The sequence below is a fragment of the Capra hircus genome, chromosome 13 (genome assembly GCF_001704415.2).
Source record: "Capra hircus breed San Clemente chromosome 13, ASM170441v1, whole genome shotgun sequence".
Classification (NCBI taxonomy): domain Eukaryota; kingdom Metazoa; phylum Chordata; class Mammalia; order Artiodactyla; family Bovidae; genus Capra; species Capra hircus.
In genome coordinates this window covers 1293171-1314296 of record NC_030820.1, presented here as the reverse complement: position 1 = coordinate 1314296, position 21126 = coordinate 1293171, and the positions used below count along the sequence as shown (strand labels likewise).

Genomic DNA, 21126 nt, shown 5'->3' with positions numbered 1-21126 from the left:
TCCCACAATGCTATCCATACCTGGCCGAATTGCTTGTACTGGCAAGATTCGGTGACCAATAAATTTACCTCCTTCTTCATAAACTGCTATCCTCAGACAGGCTAGCGAAGGAAGAACCACCTATAGGACATTAAGAATACATGTGGTTACAAGAAGGAGTGACTCCCAGAAAGAATTAGAAAGGTAATATTCAAACAGGCCCTACTTTTCCAAATCCAAGTAGAAGTTTCTGCTGAGCAAATTGATAAAAAGTTAAGTTACTGCTCTATAATTTAGATTTTCAAAAAGAGAAGGATTTCCAGAGATACGGCTTCATCTGTGTTTTATCACCTTTTCAAAATGAGGAATCTGTTCAACAAACAGACCATTTTCTTTTGACATGAACATTCTCAAGGCAGAAATGACAAAAGTTCTACATTTAAATACTGTGAGTTAATGGTTTAATCACAGTTTGAGCATTCACTATTATATTTTCAAAGCAAACTACCTTTGTATTTCAGAGCAAATGCAAAAATTATAAAGTAGCTTTCAAGGATAGCTTTCAAAATGAGATTACTTTATTTATTTGTAAATTCCCAAATTAGCCATAAGTAGTACTCTTGCCTGGAAAATCCCATGGATGGAGGAGCCTGTCTAGTAGGCTATAGTCCATGTGGTCGCAAAGAGTTGGACAAGATTGAGCAACTTAAAAAGAAAAAATTGCTTACTTTTTTTTCTCTCAGTGTAAAACATCTGGAGTACATATGCAGCTATACTATATCAACATGTCAAGACCATGAGGCCAATTATACCTTAAATATGTATTTCTTTGGAACATAAGAAAACTAACATTTATTGACTACTTTCAATGGGTTAGGTATTTTCTAAATGTTTTCAGTATATTAGAAAATACTCATATAAGAATGCTTATAAGACTAAAGTCTTATAACTTTAAGTATAACTAAATCCAATTAACATAAGACAAAAAAAGCTGGAGTATAGAGATCTTTACCACAGATAGGATACCCCCTTTGCAGAAGACTGCCTTTGTAGATATTTTGGTTAGATAAAAGCAAAGTGATAAGAGTGCGCTCTACTTTCCACTGCATTTAATGTCTTCCTTTTTATTTAAAAAAGAAGTGAAAAAGATCTGTTTTTTTGTGAAAGGAGAGGGAAAGACAAGTCAAATGTGAAAGGTATTAACTATCAGATAGAATCCAGACAGGTTACAAAGACCAACACCAGTGGTTGGAGATTCCAGGGAGTTTAATTGCTATGCTTTTTTAAAGGAAGCATGGACTTCCTTTCTCTTGGCTACCATATTACTCCCTATTTACCACTCTACTTCATTGGAATTATAGTGAAGACATATCATTTATCACTTGTATTATGAGAGGCTATGAGTTAAAATTACATATTATTCTGGTCTTCCAAATGAGGTATCCTAGAATTAATTGATTCATAATTATGAAAAATCCAAACAAGCAATTCACAGAAATTTTGAAGTTTTCAAGATGGTTTTGAAAATGCTATTATATTATTAATGTGTAAATTCCCAAATGAAACAATAAGTAAGTCCTCATTTCATATTTTTTCCAGTATAAAACACCTGAAAGTGACTCTTTGCGACTCCATGGACTATAGCCTATCAGGCTCCTCCGTCCATGGGATTCTCCAGGCAAGAATACTGGAGTGGGCTGTCATTTCCTTCTCCAGGAGATCTTCCTGACCCAGGGATTGAACCCAGGTCTCCCACATTGTAGGCAGACACTTTACCGTCTGAGCTACCAGGGAAGTCATAAAACACCTAGAAGATGCATTAACATCTGACGTGAAGAACACAAGACCAACCTTTTTGAATACAATGGGTTCTTCTTCCCAGATGGGATTTACAGCGTTTCCTTGTGATGTTTTGGTCTTCAATGCCTTCCTCCTTGTGTCCACAGGCAAACCAAACATATCCACTTCCACGTAAGTCCCGACTTTCTTATCAGAGAGAAACTGACCTGAAATAATCTAGAAAGTTAAAAAAAAAAAAAACCTCTAAAAAATGAATAACAATTATACAAGAGAAAACTTCTGAGAGGGACAAATGCTAATGATGAATATTGAGCAATAATCAAAGTAAAACAGAAACAACAGTACAAATATTATTTCCTTTCTGGTTAAAGAATTGTTAGAAGAATAATGATAATGCCAGGGTTAAGGGTTAATTAATAAGACAAAGTTGTATAGGGTGAAATACATGAACAAGCATGAAAGCTTGAGATTATGGCTTTTATATTTGAGACATACTATCTATTAAAAGTTAAAGGTTGATTTTTAGAGCCAACTGAATATAAGGATTTTTCTAATACTTAATAACTTCATAAGAGAAAAAAAATTCTCAATTTAGCATGATTGTTCAGTTCAGTTCAATTCAATTCAGTCGCTCAGTTGTGTCTGACTCTTTGTGACCCCATGGACTGCAGCACACCAGGCCTCCCTGTCCATCAAGAACTCCCAGAGTTTACTCAAACTCATGTCCATTGAGTCGGTGGTGCCATTCAACCATCTCATCCTCTGTTGTCCCCTTCTCCTCCCACCTTTAATCTTTCCCAGCATCAGGGTCTTTCCAAATGAGTCAGCTCTTCGCATCAGGTGGCCAAAGTTTTGGAGTTTCAGCTTCAACCTCAGTCCTTCAACATCAGACCAGACCACCTGACTTGCCTCTTGAGAAATCTGTATGCAGGTCAGGAAGCAACTGTTAGAACTGGACATGGAACAACAGACTGGTTCCAAATAGGAAAGGAGTATGCCAAGGTTGTATATTGTCACCCTGCTTATTTAACTTCTATGCAGAGTACATCATGAGAAACGCTGGGCTGGATGAAGCACAGCTGGAATCAAGACTGCCGGGAGAAATATCAGTAACCTCAGATATGCAGATGACACCACCCTTATGGCAGAAAGTGAAGAACTAAAGAGCCTCTTGATGAAAGTGAAAGAGGAGAGTGAAAAAGTTGGCTTAAAATTCAGCATTCAGAAAACTAAGATCATGGCATCTGATCCCATCACTTCATGGCAACTAGATGGGGACAGTGAAAACAGTGGCTGACTTTATTTTTGGGGGTTCCAAAATGAAAATGAAAATGAAATGAAATTAAAAGACGCTTACTACTTGGAAGGAAAGTTATGACCAACCTAGACAGCACATTCAAAAGCAGAGACATTACTTTGCCAACAAAGGTCCGTCTAATCAAGGCTATGGTTTTTCCAGTGGTCATGTATGGATGTGAGAGTTGGACTATAAAGAAAGCTGAGCACTGAAGAATTGATGCTTTTGAAGTGTGGTGTTGGAGAAGACCCTTGAGAGTCCCTTGGACTGCAAGGAGATCCAACCAGTCCATCCTAAAAGAAATCAGTCCTGAATATTCATTGGAAGGACTGATGTTGAACTGTGGTTGTAGATGAAATTAAAAGGTTGCTTAAGAGTACAAATTTAACACATAGCATAGTAGAAAGTTTAGCATTTAAAAAAAAAATCTTGTTCATAAAATTCAACTTGAGAGAGTAGTTATAATACCATGCTACTCCAATTCTCAAAGTTGTTACAGTTTAATAAAAAGCCACAATAATGATAAAAGTAAAAACAAATACCAATTTTAAACTATTAAACTCAGTTTATTATCACTCCTAACCGCACTGGTTAACCATCCACATGATTGTGGTATCCTTTGCCTAGATATAAAGCTAATGAATATTGTGGAATTAAATGAGATTTTATAACTATACATTCATAATTTTCAGAATCTGAGAGGTTCTCGAATGTTATAAAAGTTAATGGATCATATGGCAGTTCTATTTGCAATTTTTTAAGGAATCTCCACACTGTTTTCCATAGTGGTTGTACTAGTTTGCATTCCCACCAACAGTGTAGGAGGCACAGATGTGTATAGCGGACTTTTGGACTCAGAGGGAGAGGGAGAGGGTGGGATGATTTGGGAGAATGGCATTGAAACATGTATACTATCATGTAAGAATTGAATCACCAGTCTATGTCCGATGCAGGATACAGCATGCTTGGGGCTGGTGCACGGGGATGACACAGAGGGATGTTGGGGGGAGGGAGGTGGGAGGGGGGTTCATGTTTGGGATTGCATGTACACCCATGGTGGATTCATGTCAATGTATGGCAAAACCAATACAGTATTGTAAAGTAAAATAAAGTAAAAATAAAAATTAAAAAAAAAAAGTTAATGGAGACAGACACAATGTCCTTCTGCTTTAACAACAGAGACGGAAACGTGGAAATCAAGTGTTGGTGGAGCAGACTCAGTGATCTGTGTTATCTGATTGACAAAGCTTCACTTTCTGAGCTCCAGTCGGTGAAAGGAGACAGAATCACCAAGATGGTGGTGGGCTGGAAACAGACACAACGGCGGCCTGGGGATGGCCATGGCGACTGGGGAGGCCAAAGGCAGCTGCACGCTGATGTGGTTAGAGATGCCACACAAGTTAGAAAGAAAGTTATGAGGAGGAGGGTGTCCGCATTTACCCTGGGAAAATGCATTTCTCCTGAATGTTCTCTGTGCCTGAGTGCATGAGTCCTGCAAGGAACAATCTCTGTGTTTCCTTTGAGGTTCTACATGAGAACAATGAGCAGACATTTTATAGCAGGTTTGAAACTTCCAAGTTAAATGAGTCATGCTGGGAATTCAGATGCATCAAAGATGGTGTGTGCTTAAGATTTTTTAGAATTGAGTTTAAATTTTTTCTTTTCCTTGTTTTTATCTTTACCTGCCCAGCATGTGGATCTTAGTTCTCCACCCAGTGATTGAACCCGCACTCCCTGCATTGGCAGTGTGGAATCTTAACCACTGGTCCCCCAGGGAAGTGACAATATGCTCAAGATTTTGATTAAAACAGACGTCTTAACTAAATTAATAACACTGAGCCTCAATGTTCTCATCAGTAAAACAGGATCATGGAACCCAGAGCTCAGAGGTCTACTCTGGCATTATAAAGTCTATGTCAGGGGATCGAAACAAAGGCAATACTGGGTCATGTGAGCTGCATTTTGGCTCCAGCCGTCATGGTGAAGGCAGGATTCTCTGCAGGGTCTCTGAGGCATTATGGCCTGTCCTTTCAGAGGACACTGACATCTCCAGAGCAGTGTCTCCACTCCAGACTCGGGCAGCAGTGTACACCTGTCTGGGACTCAACTGTTTTCCCCAGTTTCTCTATGTGATTGTCTATAATCACTTACACTGTCATGGTAGAATTTTCAAGAAAGAATAAACAGCAAAGCAAACATATAAAATGAGATGAATCGGCAAACAAGGACAAAAGATTATTTTGATAAAATATTACTATCAGTTTGACCTGACTACAACTATAGTTAACAACAATTCTTAAACAGCATTTTATCTGTGAGTGATGTCTGAGTTTATCTTAATCAAACTTGACAGGAATTAAACATCCTTTGCTGAAAACAATTTCCTAAACTAAATATAATCTTGAAGCTCTAATTCTGCCAACTCCACTTGGCAGATATATGGGGTGAAATAATTTCAAATGATATCATTGAGAGACACTCCAGTGCAACTTTATTTTTAATCTCTGGTGTAACATAAATTTTAAAGTAAAAAAGGGTTCAACAAGCTTAGAATAGATATAAATTAGTGAAATTGTTATTGTTATTATTTAGTCACTAAGTCATATCTCTTTGTGACCTCGTGGACTATATAGAGTACTTTTTTAACACATTTTTTTATATGCAATTGGAAAATTGCATTTATGCTTTATTAAAAAGGTTTCTTAGTGCTGCAATTATCCAGTTAAACAGAAAAGAAATGGAACTTTTAAAAAGTAAATGAAACTTAGCTACAACAACCAATGGCTTATAAGGTTCACGTAAAAAGTTTTTTATAAAAATGATTTCCCATTTATAGTATATTTTCTCACAGCTAAAATAATACCCTGTGTCGCCTGTAAAATCAATTTCAAAGACTGCAGAAATCATTTGCAATTAATTTTTTGAGGGTCAGATGTATGTTTAATGATGTGATTCTTGTATTTAAGCCATGAGGGAAGGCCTTAATATCGTTACTCATTATGTGTTATAAATTCCTGAATACTCTGATAGATTTTCAAAAGCCATGCTATGGTAATTGGAGAACTTTTATTCAATATTTAATAATTTATTTAGAGAATATCTTTATTTTTTCTAATTTTTCTCAGTGTGGCTATTTTTCTAAAACTAACAGTGGGAGGGAAGACCAGATTTCTCCAATATGAGTCACTAATTTTTGTGGTTTTGGCTTTCCTGGTGGCTAAGACAATAAAAAATCCACCTGTAATGCAGGAGATCTGGGTTTGATCCCTGGGTCGGGAAGATCCCCTGGAGAAGGGAATCCCCTCTCCATATTCTTGCCTGGAGAAACCCATAGACAGAGGAGTCTGGTAGCCTACAGTCCATGGGTTTGCAAAGAGGCGGACACGACTGAGTAACTAAGTGCATGTGCGCGCGCGCGCGCGCACACACACACACACACACACGAGTTTTCGTGGTACATTTCTCTGTAGGATCTTTGCACCTAAAGAAAGGACTAGCCATGGTGAATCTCAGCAACTTGCTTCACTGATTTTGGATCTAATTTTTAGCCCATTAAAAGTGGGGCATCTTGTGCATATACCTTTTGAAAACTTTTAATATGAATTCAGTCTTCAAATTAAAAAAAATACAAAGGAAGTGAAGACTTTACTGGGAAGTAAACGCTTAATGACTAAACTGCTTTACACAAAATAGGTGTTGTTGAAGACATTTGCTGGGTACAGTTGTGTGATGGGATGAATATACCTTAACAGATAAAGTGTTGGCCACTATGCCATCCACGATGCCTTCTGTGAATGGATCAAAGTGCTTGTCAGGTCTCCTCATGAACTCCGGCTTCAGCCTGTAGCCACTCTTCCCATTGTATTCATACATCCCCATGTTTATCTGCATAGCCAGGTCTGTGAATAAAAGACACAAACCTTACTGGGACTGTATTTACATTTGGAGCAAGAACATAAGATTTTATTACAGTACACTTCTGCTCCCTCTTTAAGAAGAAAGACTTATTATAGAAACTTAGGAAACAGATAAGAAAAAAAAACCAAGCTGTCATCTCCAAATTCAGAGGTAAACGACTGCCAACAGGTTGGTGTATATTCTGTTTTTCTTTTTAAAACATATTCATATATTTGAATATATAAATTATTTGCAGTATGTCCATTTCATTAAATATTCATCTGCTTTAATTTTAATAACTGTATAAAATACTTTTGGATAAATATACCCAAACACAGATTATACCAGGCCCCACTCTGGACATATTTATGTCTCTTCCAAATTTTTATCATTACATATAATGTTTTGATTTTACCACATTGTTGTGGTGAAATCTTTGAAGATATCATTAACGATTCTCTTAGGAGTGAATTTTCTAGGTCAGAAAATATGTTTATTGGAAAAGCCTTTTGATAATTCTTACTAAGATACCCTTCAGAAAGTTTAAATCTCCAATCCTTGTTTTTGAGGATAGACTTCTTCATACTTAACCCACAGTAGATACTATAATTCTTTTTTTAATTTATAGGAAAAAGGTTTTCCTTTAATTTTTTTTATTTGTTTGATTACTAATCACTCATTGACCCGTTTCTAATGGACAAAGATTCCTGGTCAAAGTTTGCTAAGACTTGATCAATATATGAAATAAATGTCTACATTATTTGCAATTGCTAGAGCTAAACAAACAAGCTTTAAAGTCATAATGAATTTGAGAAGCTATCAATTTGTTCCAGACTGTCTGAGTTACGACTCATCTCTATTTAGATGGACAATAAAGAAGTGACAGTAGAACTATTTCAAAGTTTCATGTAACAAGTCATTTTTAGAGCAGGGAAAAAAAGTGAAGTTTTATTTATCATTTCATAAGTTATTATGACTGTGCTACCAAAATTGGATAAACTACCAAATTTAAGCTTGAAAAAATTAACTTCAAAAGCCTAAAAATTAATTGCCAAGTCATATTTTCTAAAAAACAATACATAAGCAAGTAGAATTTTTCTCAGGAACAAAAGGATACTTACATATTAGGAGATATATTAATAAAATTTATCACATTTCTCACAAAGAAGAAATGGACATATGATCACCCTGATAGATGCCAAAGGGACATTTAATAATATTCAACATAAATTCCTAAAACCAGTGTTGTCATTTAGGCCAAGAGTAGATTCCTTTAGTGTGTAAAAGACTGTCTCAAAGTCACAGCCAGCATCTACTCATTGGCATCATGATGTGAAATTCTCATTAGTATCAAATGAAGTGTCAAGATGATTCTTAATAGTATTAGTTAATATTATTTTAGAACAGCCAGTCCAAGGCAAAGAAACACTGAATGGTAATAGAAAAGGAGAATTTCATTTTCCACATATTAAACCATATTATTAAACATTATAATAATAACAAGGTTATTGGCTCCAGGAAGGTAAACAATTTATTAATGGAGAAGACTTATAAATTGAAAAAATGAACCCAAATTAACAATGAAAAAGACAACCTCTAGTATAAAAGACTGGTCTCTTACCAAGATTATACATGAAAACTAAATCTGTGTAGATGAAAGGGTTAAATTACATGTGAAAAAGAAACTATGAAAGAAATGGGAGTAAGCATGGATTGAGTTTCAGATGTGGAGCTTGTAATTGTGAGAGTAAACTAAGATTCCATAAAATAAAACATTAATCAATCTGATCTCATCTGTCCCCCCAAATAAGACAACATGACTTTTATATTAAAAGTACGGCTATAAATGAACAGAAAAATTGACAGCAGTCCTGAATAAAAGCAGAAATGCAAAAATAAAAATCATATCATTCCATCATAGGGGGTTGCAGTGCAGAAGTAGGAAGTCAAGAGATACCTGGAGTAACAGGCAAGTTTGGCTTTGGAGTACAAAAGGTAAAGGTCAAAGGCTAAAAGAGTTTTGCCAAGAGAATACACTGGTCATAGCAAACACCCTTTTCCAACAACACAAGAGGATTCTACACATGGACATCACCAGATGGTCAATACAGAAATCAGATTGATGGTATACTTTGCAGCCAAAGATGGAGAAGCTCTAGAGAGTCAGCAAAAACAAGACCTGGAACTGACTGTGGCTCAGATCATCAGTTCCTTATTGCAAAATTCAGACTTAAATTGAAAAGTGTAGGGAAAACCATGAGGCCATTCAGGTATGACATAAATCAAATCCCTCATGGTTATACAGTGGAGGGGATGGATAGATTCAAGGGATTACATCTGGTAGACAGTGCTTGAAGAACTAAGGACAATGGTTCATAACACTATTCAGGAGGCAGTGACTAAAATCATCCCAAAGAAAAAGAAATGCAAGAAGGCAAAGTGGTTGTCTAGCAGGCTTTATAAACAGCTGAGGAAAGAAGTGAAGCAAAAGACAAAGGAGAAAGGAAAGATATACCCAATGAAAGGAGAGTTCCAGACAATGGCAAGGAGAGATAAGAAGGCCTTCTTAAATGAAGTATGCAAAGAAACAGAGGAAAACAATAGAATGAGGAAGACTAGCGATCTCTTCAAGAAAACTGGAAATATCAAGGGAATATTTCATGCAAGGATGGGCACAATGAAGGACAGAAGTGGTAAGGACCTAAGAGAAGCAGAAGAGATTAAGAAGAGGTAGCAAGAATACACAGAAGAACTGTAGAAAACAGGTCTTAATGACCTGGAAAACCACGATGGTGTGATCACTCACCTAGAGCCAGACATCCTGGAATGTGAAGTGAAGTGGGCCTTTGGAAGCATTACTATGAACAAAGCTAGTGGTCGTAATGGCATCCCAGGTAAGCTATGTCAAATCCTAAAAGAGGATGCTGTTAAAGTGCTGCACTCAATATGTCAACAAATATGGAAAACTAAGCAGTGGCCAGAGGACTAGAAAAGGTCAGTTTTCATTCCAATCCCAAAGAAGGGCAATGCCAAAGAATGTTCAAACTACTGTACTACTGTGCTCGTTTCACATGCTAGTCTGTTTATGCTCAAAATCCTTCAAGCTAGGCTTCGGCAGTATGTGAACTGAGAACCTTCAGATGTACCAGCTGGGTTTAGAAAAGGCAGAGGAACCAGAGATCAAAGTGTCAACATTTATTGGATCATAGAGAAAACAAGAGAATTCCAGAAAAACACCTACTCCTGCTTCAATGACTATGCTGAAGCCTTAGACTGTGTGGATCACAGCAAACTGGAAAATTCTTAAAAAAAATGGGCAATACCAGACTATCTTATCTCTTGAGAAACCTGTATGTAGGTCGAGAAGCAACAGTTAGAATCAGTCATGGAAACTCACTGGTTCAAATTTGGGAAAGAAGTACGAAGCTGTATATTGTCATCCTGCTTATTTAAAGTATATGCAGAGTACATCATGTGGAATGTCAGGCTGGATGAATGACAAGCTGGAGTCAGAATTGCTGGGACAAATAGCAACAGCCTCAGATATGCAAACGATATCACTCTACTGGCAGAAAGTGAAGAGGAACTAAAGAGCTTCTTGATGAAAGTGAAAAAGAAGACTGAAAAGGCTGGCTTGAAGCTCAACATTCAAAAACTAAGATCATGGCATCCAGTCCCATCAATTCATGGTAAATAAAAGGGGAAAAAGTGGAAGCAGAGACATATTTGCTTTTCTTGGGCTCCAAAATCACTATAGATGGTGACTGCAGCCGTGAAATTAAAATATGCTTGTTCCTTGGAAGGAAAACTATGACAAACCTAGACAGCATATTCAAAAGCAGAGACAGTACTTTGCCGACAAATGTCCTACAGTCAAAGCTATGGTTTTTACAGTAGTCATGTATGGATGTGAGAGTTGGACCATAAAGAAGGCTGAGGGCCAAAGAACTGAGAGTCCTTTGGACTGCAAGGACACCAACCCAGTCAATCCTAAAGAAAATCAGTCCTGAATATTCATTGGAAGGACTGATGCTGAAGCTGAAGCTCCAATACTTTGGCCACCTGATGGAGGAGCTGACTCAATGCAAAAGACCCTGATGCTGGGGAAGATTGAAGGCTAAAGGAGAAGGGGAGCAGAGGAGGAGATGGTTAGGTAGCATCACTGACTATGATGAATTTGAATTTGAGCAAACTCCCAGAGATAGTGGAGGACAGTGGACAGTGAGGAGAGTGGAGGACAGCCTGGGGTTCTGCAGTCCATGGGGCTGCCAAGAGTTGCAGACTTAGTGACTTAACAACAAAAATAAAAACACAAACTTACAATGCTCAACTTCAACACTCAAAGAAATGAAACGAAAAAGAACAAGGAGATATTTGTCTGAATTATTACCATTATTTAATAATAATACTTAACCAAGAACACAAATGTGAGGGAAAAACATACCATACATTGCTGATTGAGAAGAAATCTCGTGCCGCATTTTTGATGTACAAATTGGCATTGTACAAAGGCTCTTAAAACTTTCACTTAATTCTATTTTAGGAACTTTTCCAAAAGAACATTAGGAGATAAACGTGACAATTTATATTTCAGCCTGTTCTCAGGGCATTATTTATAGCAGAAAAAAAATGTCCTAAAGTTCAGTGATAGGAAGTGTGCTTTAGTTAATTCTGAGATGTACTTAATATATAGCTATTAAAATTCATGTTTCCATATAATAAATATATATGAAGATATATATGTTAATAAGGTATTAAGTGAAAAAGCATGTATATGCATTGCCAAAATACAGATCACAAAGCCAGAAGTTAACAATGTTGAGAGAATCTCTGAGTGGTAACATTCCTGGAAGTTTTATTATTTTCTTTATACTTATTTTGAATTTATAATATTTTTTTAGAATAAATGTGTATTACTTCTAATGTTTGAAAATAAGTAAAACAAATCTAAGTAAAGACATCTATAAACTATCAGAGATAATTCCTCAATATTCAAAATTTGCCTTTTTCGTAGTGATATTTTCTTTATGAAAATGTATTTTGTTTGTTTATTCAATCCAGTCTGGCAGTCTTTCTCCTCCTTAGGATGATTTTCAGGCACTTGGAGATGTGGCTTTTGTAGGATGGAAATGAATACTGTGTGACTTACCCACTGTTTGGAAATTAAGGGCAACCATTTGGCAGCCTGCATTCCAGAAAAGCTGAGGCATATAGTTAGATGAATCCACGCGTGTTCCCTTTGGATATATCCTGCTAAGCTGCATTTTGTTATATCTGGGCCATCATGTTAAGTAGTGAATACAATTACAAAAAGAATTAGCCAATAATACCAACTGAGAAGCTGCTTCCCATCTTTCTCTGAGGGGGAAATGAATTAAAGATGGATGATCTCATTGAACTAGTGAGTAAAATATGTAAAAAGCTTTCTGAATAAACAGAATAAATGTGCTTTTATAATACAAATGGAGCATCATCTTTGCAGAGCCTTGTGGGTAAAAACTAATGAAGCAGCAAAAATGGTTGAGTCAATGCAATTTTTTGGAGATTATTAAGGACTGGCCTAGTGATTAAGGACATAAAAGGAAATCCGAATGGAGCAAATCATGGGACAGGATGATATTGTGCTTGGCAGAAGCAGATAGCATGAACTGTACAGCTATTTTTGAAATGCTCTCTGCTCATTTTCTTAACCTTCTCAGGGAATGCTCATTGCCAAAACTATGGTACTCTTTATGATTGATAACAAGGTTAATATAGCACAGAAGATTTTTACTCATATTTTGATTCCTACCATCATCAGTTTTCCATCCTGAGAACCTTTTGGTTATTGAATGATGCTATGTTCTTAAAACACAATTAACTATTGCTATTACCAAGCTTTAAAGACTCCTCCTGCCAATGCAGGAAATGCAAGAAACACAAGTTAGGTCCCTGGGTTGGGGAGAGCAACCTGGAAATGCAACCTGCTCTAGTATTCTTGCCTGGAAAATCCCATGGACAGAGGAGTCTGACAGGCTACAGTCCATGGGATTGCAAAGAGTCAGACACAGTGGAGCAACTGAATACACACACACACACACACACACACACACACACACACACACACACACACACACAATTACCAAGTTTGGCAGAGGTTAGCTCAGGTTCTGGGCTTGACAGGGGACTTAGGCCAAAGAGGGTCTGAAATTTAATTCTGAAACTTGTTAGCTGTATGATCCAGGACAAGTTATTTCCCTTTTCTGTGCCTCAGTTTCTTCATCTATAAAAGATATATGATTCATACATCATAGGGCTGTTGTGAGGATTACAGTAAGACATAACAAAGGTCTACCATGTAGTTAGTACTCATTGATTGCTAATGAGTATGTCTATCGGCACTTTGTTTTTGGAGTTTACCTCTGTTTCCTTTCCTATTGTTAATGAACTTTAAAGATGATATTTTTTCTTTCATATAACTAGGACATTTAATATTAATTTTATGAAAAAAATTCTAATGTTTATGCCATTTTATTTTAATTCAGGAATAAAATAAAAAAATTGTCATCAGGAATCTCAACAAAGCCATTATTAGTAATATATATTTATGATATATATTATATATTATTAGTAATATATATTTATATTATCATCCCAACTATTTTCCAATTGGATGTCTATTACATGTAAGCATGTGAGACACCAGAAAGGTGTCTCTATTATCTATATAATATATACTTTACACACATCATATTTTATGTATGTATAAACTACACACACACATTTTGTATACACACGCATTTTATACATGTGATCCCTAACCCAAACAGCAAGAACAAAGCTGGTATCGTCATTTCTGTTTACAGGTGAGAAAACTTGGGATTGCCAAGGGATAAAGAGCTTGATATTGTGAAGGTAACCTTGAAATCGTCCTTTACTCCAAGGCTAGTTCTCTTCCACAGGCCAGACTATCCCTCTCACCACTGCATATGAAACCTGAAACTATTTGTCACTCCCAAGTGACAGACTTTAGCCATTTCATGCACCTTTTCCTTATTAAAGACAAAAATTAAACCAATAGCACAAGACTTCATTAATGTCAATTCAGCACACGTCCGTCAAATCAAGGATACTCTACAAATTCCACCGGAGACTTTGTAAGTTGCTCAAGACCTTTGGTTTCCACAAAGGAAGACATCTCGAAGCTTCTATTTCTTTCTGTGTTAACGACAGCAAAAAAAGTGAGAAATAAAATTCAGTGTTATAAATAATAGCATATAAGAAGCAGGCAAATGTCCCACGAAACTGAGGGCAAAGACCAGCAAATAACTTTTATATTTAATTTTGTTTTAATTTTAATTTTCAGTCTTATTTGTGTCTTCTAATATTTGCTACCTGGGTAGGTGTTGTGCAAGTTAGGGACATGGTGGCCTCAATGTTAGAAGATGAATTCTAGACGTGGAGAGTGTGGCTAGGCATGCTGATCTGTCAAAAGAGGAAGGACCTTTTGTTCTAAATCCATTTAGATTGGTTTCTTGAAGCCATCACTGATAATTAACAATACAGACCACGACCTCATGTACATTCCTGCCAGATGCTGATTATCTCCACTTGACTATACCCACATTGTCATCACCTCAAGCTTGTAGGTACCCTTCTGGTTGAAAGAACTAATGTGACCTTAGAATTTTGTTATTTTAAAGCAGAAGGATCCTTGAACATTTTCCAGTTGGATGGCCTCATTTTCAGATTACATGTCAGGGGCCACAGAGGTGAGTATCCTAGAAGGTCTCAATATTCTTGGACATGGAGCAACATCTTGAAACCGGAAGTCAAGCTTCCAATTAGAGTGAGAGAAACCAAAAGAAGTTATCTTAGTTTAGAAAGGCAAAGAGCCAAAGAGCTTCTCTGACCCCTTTCCAACTAGAAATCACACTGCTACATATGAAGACATGTCACTTGGAGCTCAGTGATTTAAACCAAGTTACTGTCAGGCATTGTTCCCTCTTTGATGCCCATTTTCCAGAATTAAAGCCTCATTTTTCTTCCTAGTCATTCCCACATTCCTCCTTTATCCACCTCTTCACCTTCCCCTATTTAGTCAACTCTAAAGGAAACGCTTGCTTCTCTTATTTTGGTCCATCAAAATTCTACTTTCATATGACTATTGTAAGCACAGCTGTTAATTAAAATTAAGTGGCTTTAATAGGTTCTTTATAAACTATGTGCAGTGTTCTTTTGAAAAAAGTGAGAAAATGGTGTAAAATACAAGAAGAAAGTACTTGTTTGTAAATCTTTGGCTGGTGCTGTTGTTATGAGGTTCTTAAGGGCCTAAATGTATCAGCTCCTTCCCAGTTTGGCTACTTGTCTGGGAGCTTTTGAATCATGAATTAAGCAAACATTTAACAGCCAAAGACAGTCATAGTAATATAAAAATAACTACTTTATAGGATGTTTCATAGCTTGTGGTAAGAAGACTAGTAATTATAACATCAAACAAACTGTTGAAATTTTTATGTCTAAACCTTATTGAAAGTTAGGCTTCCCTGGTAAGTCAGACAGTAAAGAATCTGCCTGCAGTGCAAGAGACCCCAGTTCGATCCCTGGAGAAGGGAATGGCTACCCACTTCACTATTCTTGCCTGGAGAACTCACTGAACAGAGGAGCCCAGTGGACTACAGTCCACGGGGTCGCAAAAAGAGTCAGATAGGACTGAGCACTTGCATCCAGTATGGATGGGTTGTCGGATGAAGTAAAACATCAAGTGATGTGAAGCTAATTATATATTCCCCTAAGTATATAAAACATAGGCTGAACAAATGAAATGTGGGTCAATTGATTTGGTTCCATTTCTATTTATCAGGATCGATCAAGTCTCTGCTTCCTTTTAAAGGATGGCGAAATAGTTTATTTCAACACTGTCATTTATACAATTGCCCTGTGTGGTCACGAATGAAAAACAATGTAAAATCCTCAATTAACTGTACTCTGATCAGGTATCTTTTAGATAATCATGTACAGCCTGTAGGTCTATAAAGAATTTGGGGAAAATATCGTGGAATATGTTCTTATATGGTTATATAGATATATACAATACATATAAATATATACTTATGTATATCTGGGGCTTCCCAGGTGGCCTTAGTGGTAAAGAACCTGCCTGCCAATGCAGGAGACTTAAGAGGCTCTGGTTTGATCCCTGGGTTGGAAAGGTCGCCTGGAGAAGGGCACGACAACCCATTCCAGTATTCTTGCCTGGAGAATCTCATGGACAAAAGAGCCTGGTGGGCTATAGTCCATAGGGTCTCAAAAAGTTGGACATGATGAAGCTACTTACCATGTATGTTTATTTAGATATATAAAAATCAGATAGTAAAGACATACATATATTAAAAACTTCATAGAATAGTTCTAATAAGGGTGATTTTTTTGGTCTAATTATCCTGTGGGTATAATATACTCATTATATACTACACCAGGGGTTTTTCTCCAGGGCAAACTTACTTTTTGAAATTTCAAATGACTCGAACTTGACTGGCTGGATATAGTTCACCAGATTAGACATCTCTTCTGTAGCCATGGCCTCGCTCCCTGCGGTCCCCTGGAAGCAGGAGTAAAAGCAATGTTCCCAGAGTCAGCATTATGTTAGTGAGGGTTCTTTTCCCAGGGCAATGATCAAATGACCCATGAGGGCAGAAAAGGATCACTCCTTTTCTGAAAACAGTTATCGCCAACAGAAAATGGATCAGAGGAGAAAGGAAAAGCAGCACCTTGCATTACATGGTGAGGGGTGGGAGGAGGAAGGTCTCTGGGTGGCTCCCTGAGCACCCAGTGCCAGCAGCATCAGGACCACCCGAAAGCTCGCGGGAGAGCAGCCTCCCAACCCTCCTGAACCAGGATCTGTAATGTACTAAGGTGACCCAAACGCACAGCAAAGTCAAAGAAGCCTCGAGCTGTGTCCCATCTGTCAAAACAGGGAGTCTGCAGGTGATGTCTGAAGTTAATATATCGAGAATTCATTGGACAAGGCATGCCGGGGGGTCACTGTGCCTGTGCCCCGAAACTACCGAAGACCGCTCACTCTGGAGCTCCTGGATTGCAACTACAAAGTCTGTGTGCTGCCAGGGAACAGTCCCTCTGACACAACCAAGATCCTGCAGGCCACAACTAAGACCTGACACAGCCAGGTAAATCAATAAAATAGTTAAAAAAGAAGTCATCATACAATACGAAAATGAGCATGTAGGTGACCACTGGATGAATGGAAAATTGTTATTGAAAAGGGTCGCCAGTGAAAGTGGGTTGGGGTGGACAAACAAATATTGCTTTTCTTTAGAACCTTTCCACTCGGCCTCCCTTCCTAGCTCCTGGGCGCTGATTAAGCAAGCAGCACAATGCATCTTTCCCGCTGGCTCAGTGGTAAAGAATCCGGCTGCAGTGTGGGAAAAGACAGGTTCGATCCCTGGGTTGGGAAGATCCCTTGGAGAAGGAAATGGCAACCCATTCCAGTATTCTTGCCTGGGAAATCCCATGGACAGAAGAGCCTGGTGGGGCCACAAAGAGTCAGACACGACTTAGCGACTATACAACAATACATAGAAGGTCAGGAGCTCAGGTTCTAGAGCCAGTCTGGGGCAAGTTACTTAACTGCTCTGTGCCTCAGTTTGCTCACCTATAAAATTAGGAAAAAATTAGTCTCAATAACAAATAGAGTTATTGTGATTATTAAATGTGTTAACTTATATGAAAGAGCTCAGAAGAGTACCTGGCATATTAAAGCTTCATGTTACTTTAGCTAATATTAGCTATTATATAAATACCACTTTGATGAAGCTTTTTATAAAGAAGAAAGCCTACAGTGAAGTACTGATATGGGCAGATCTTTGTAGGCTGATTTAACATTTTCTCCCACTTTCAGAAGGCAGAATACAAGGGAGACAAGGTTTCTTTTGAAAACTTCTGTAGCAAGATTAAGATTAAATGTTAATTAGGAAATATCCATTGTAAATGGTTATCCAATTAGTAAGATAGTTTTAAAATGATCAAAGTTACTGATAAAAAGTTTAGACAATTGAAATAATTCTCAGGAAAAGCTACTTTGTAATAGTTTTTCTTCTGGGTATTAAGTTGAAATTTTGTGGGGAAAATATAATTAAGAATTTAGACTACATTAAAGGAAATAATTATAAGAGGAAGAACTCCATGTCAGAACAGCTTATTATTTGTTATTTATCTTTATTAATTAAATTGTAAAGATACAATTACTGAGGCATACTTTTCAATATATTTGAAAGCAGATTTGGTATACATTTTTTGAACAGGACTCCTGCTAAATGTTTTAAAATGTCAATTGACCTATCCTTGATTTTCTTCTAGAGTCTGTGCAATTAATGTTTCTGAGTTATTTGGGGAATCTTGAACTTCTAAATATTAAATATACATAAATATTCAGTAGAAATCTCTGGTGGTTCCAAAATTATAAGAATGGGGAATTCCATGAAGGTTAGACCCCAGGCTTCTTCTGTTGGGGCTTGGATTCAATCCTTGGTCAGGAAACTAAGATCCTACAAGCCAGGCAGCCAAACAAAGGTCAAAATCATCACGAGGAAATTAATGCCAAGTTTACAAACATTTTTCCAAACCTCATGTCTTCTCTGGACTTTGGACCATGACATCCATTTAACTGCCTCAAAAACTGAAGTGGGAAGATGGAGATCACAAATTTTGAATTCATCCTCAAGATACTACATTTGATGAAAGACAGCCTCAGCAAAACTGTTCCTTAGAGATAACTTTGCTTAACACAATACTTGGTTTAGTGATCAATTTTGCATTTTCAGTTTTAAACTATTTTTACCACTAGATGGCAGAAGGTGACCAGAACTACATTCAGAGCGAGCGGACTGGAATGGCAAGTTGGTGAAAAATCTCTGACCAGAAGTCAAGCCCTGGAAACCTACCTCATCCATGGAAGACTTTTTACAGTCATCATCATCGTCATCATCGTCACTCTCTGTATCAGCTTCTCCTGTCAAATTTTAACAACAGATCATGAAGTAAACAAGCAATTACAGGTTTGAAGCACAAGTGACATGCATATTTACCAAACATTTCCTTGAAAGTTGGCCTTTCACTAAAATTATCCTTTCGGATATTTAAATTTTATTAATTGTAAAGCATTATACTGGGCTTGAATCTTTTTTTCTAAATTTGATGTGTGAAATTTCCAAACTCTATAAAAGATGCTTGTCTTAGCATTTTTATCTATGTTTTGCAAAGCATATGGCATCTTTTACAGTTAGCTCTCTCTAGTCCACATATCCTTTCTTGAGGTATATCCTCTTTCAGGGTCTCTATGACCTAAAATAGATAAACAATTACTTTTCCATCTTTCCCTTTTCTTCTCAGCCCTAACTCTTCATGTGATTCTTGGCCAGCGCTCAGTGACCTTGGCCAGAGAGGACCTCATGGAAGTGGAAGTAGAGGACAAGAGATGGGACAGGATCAGGGGCTATAGCAGCAACCTGACTCTCCAGAACTGTAAGGTACTGACTGTATCCTGTGATTTGCCTGCAGGCTTATTTGATGGAGGCATTGTTGTCTAAGGACTTCCCAGGTGGCACTAGTGGTAAAGAACCTGCCTGCCAATGCAGGAGACGTGAGATGCAGGTTTGATCCCTCGGGTGGGAAGATCCCTGGAGGAGGGCATGGCAACCGACTCTAGTATTCTTGCCTGGAAGATCCCACGGCCAGAGGAACCTGGCGGGCTACAGTCCACGGGGTTGCAAGGAGTCGGACATGACAGAATCAACTTAGCAGGCACACAGGCATGAACTGTTGTCTAAACAGTGCATGTATCTTTACAAATGGCATATTCTATTTAAAAGGGAAGAATAAACTGGGTGAATCTTAAATAATTATGCATGGGAATCTCCCTCAATCAGATCTCATGCAGTTTCATATTTAGCCAATATGCTGGCATTTCAGTAGATTGTTTTTGTCTCCAAAGTTTAGGTGGATGTTTACATCCTTAATCATCATTACATACTTAAAGAGTCATATTGGCATGCAGCAATCTGTTCTTCACAGCTCTGGGATTCAGTTAGACCCAGTGATATCAGTTACATAACAAGATTTTCAAGTAAAAAGTAACAAAAAGCATACTTCTAAATTGTTTGATTTGACTTCCCGTATCCAGACAGTGCAATAGCATAATAAGCCCAGTAGATGGCAACCTTGGCTCAACAACGAGGCAGCTTACACGGGCCAGTACCTCCCCTTCCTGCCATCTATAAATTAACTCCCCTGCTCGGGCTCTGTAAAGGGCACTGCCACTGCCTCCAAGAAGCTTATTAATGTTTTCATTTGGCTGACAAGGAGAGCAGCGGGCAAAGTATTCATGAAATAATCTTTAGAGGAAAAAGTTGTCTGGGACCAACATGGTTTATTATTTACGGCTTGTTTGTTAAAGAGAGCCACATATAACTGTTTTATGAAGCTAATATTGTGTTAGTTAATAAGGGTGAATCAATTCCACTTTGAATAGAAAACACTGCTTATTCTATAGAGATACATTCTTTTAAGAGGTCGATGCAAAATTTCTTAGAGTCAAATTTATTGTCTCAAGTTTTGGTAACCACTTTTTTTTTTTAATTAGAGAGGAGGTTCTTTTTATTGAGTAATTTAAGGTGCTTCATGGTATAACACACCAGAATTTCAAATAATCATGCCATTCTCTGCTTTATGTGGGAAAGAAAGAATTTGTCATCCTTTACTCTATGAGCAGGGATGTGGTTTCTCCCTTAGATTTTGGAGGGAACTTGAAGAAATCCTGTTGCATAATATTAATAATAATAAATTATTCTAGTTCTTTAAACAAGTGTACAGGCAAAGGGCTGGATCTCTTGGGGGAAGATCTCACCAACAGGTGCTAAGAAAAGTAGATTAGCTTTTGTATAAGAAATATTCCATTTTTCAAGTTACTTGATTTCCCAATACTGAGCACATCAACAAGCCAAATGGCAAATTAGTAGCGGTCTTTATTCAGGGGCCTACTTACATATATAAATGTCAAAAAATTTCCATCACGATAAATAAATATTGCACAACAGAGAATTGGGCTAGTTTAGGAAATCCGCTGAATTACTAACAGATTGGGGCTCCTTCTCTGAATT

At 37.4% G+C, this 21126-nt stretch overlaps 1 protein-coding gene across 2 annotated transcripts in view; it reads right to left on the bottom strand.

The window, feature by feature from the left end:
• Nucleotides 1-21126, bottom strand: part of PLCB1 (phospholipase C beta 1) — an 863926-nt gene that overhangs the window by 152629 nt on the left and 690171 nt on the right. For both annotated transcript variants that reach the window (XM_018056908.1, XM_018056909.1), the window contains exons 15-21: nucleotides 18913-18980; nucleotides 16457-16553; nucleotides 14086-14170; nucleotides 12123-12247; nucleotides 6821-6975; nucleotides 1831-1995; nucleotides 21-120 (exon numbers count right to left, since the gene is read on the bottom strand). In XM_018056908.1, coding sequence (XP_017912397.1) covers nucleotides 21-120; nucleotides 1831-1995; nucleotides 6821-6975; nucleotides 12123-12247; nucleotides 14086-14170; nucleotides 16457-16553; nucleotides 18913-18980 — 795 coding nt within the window. The remainder of the gene's footprint in view (nucleotides 1-20; nucleotides 121-1830; nucleotides 1996-6820; nucleotides 6976-12122; nucleotides 12248-14085; nucleotides 14171-16456; nucleotides 16554-18912; nucleotides 18981-21126) is intronic.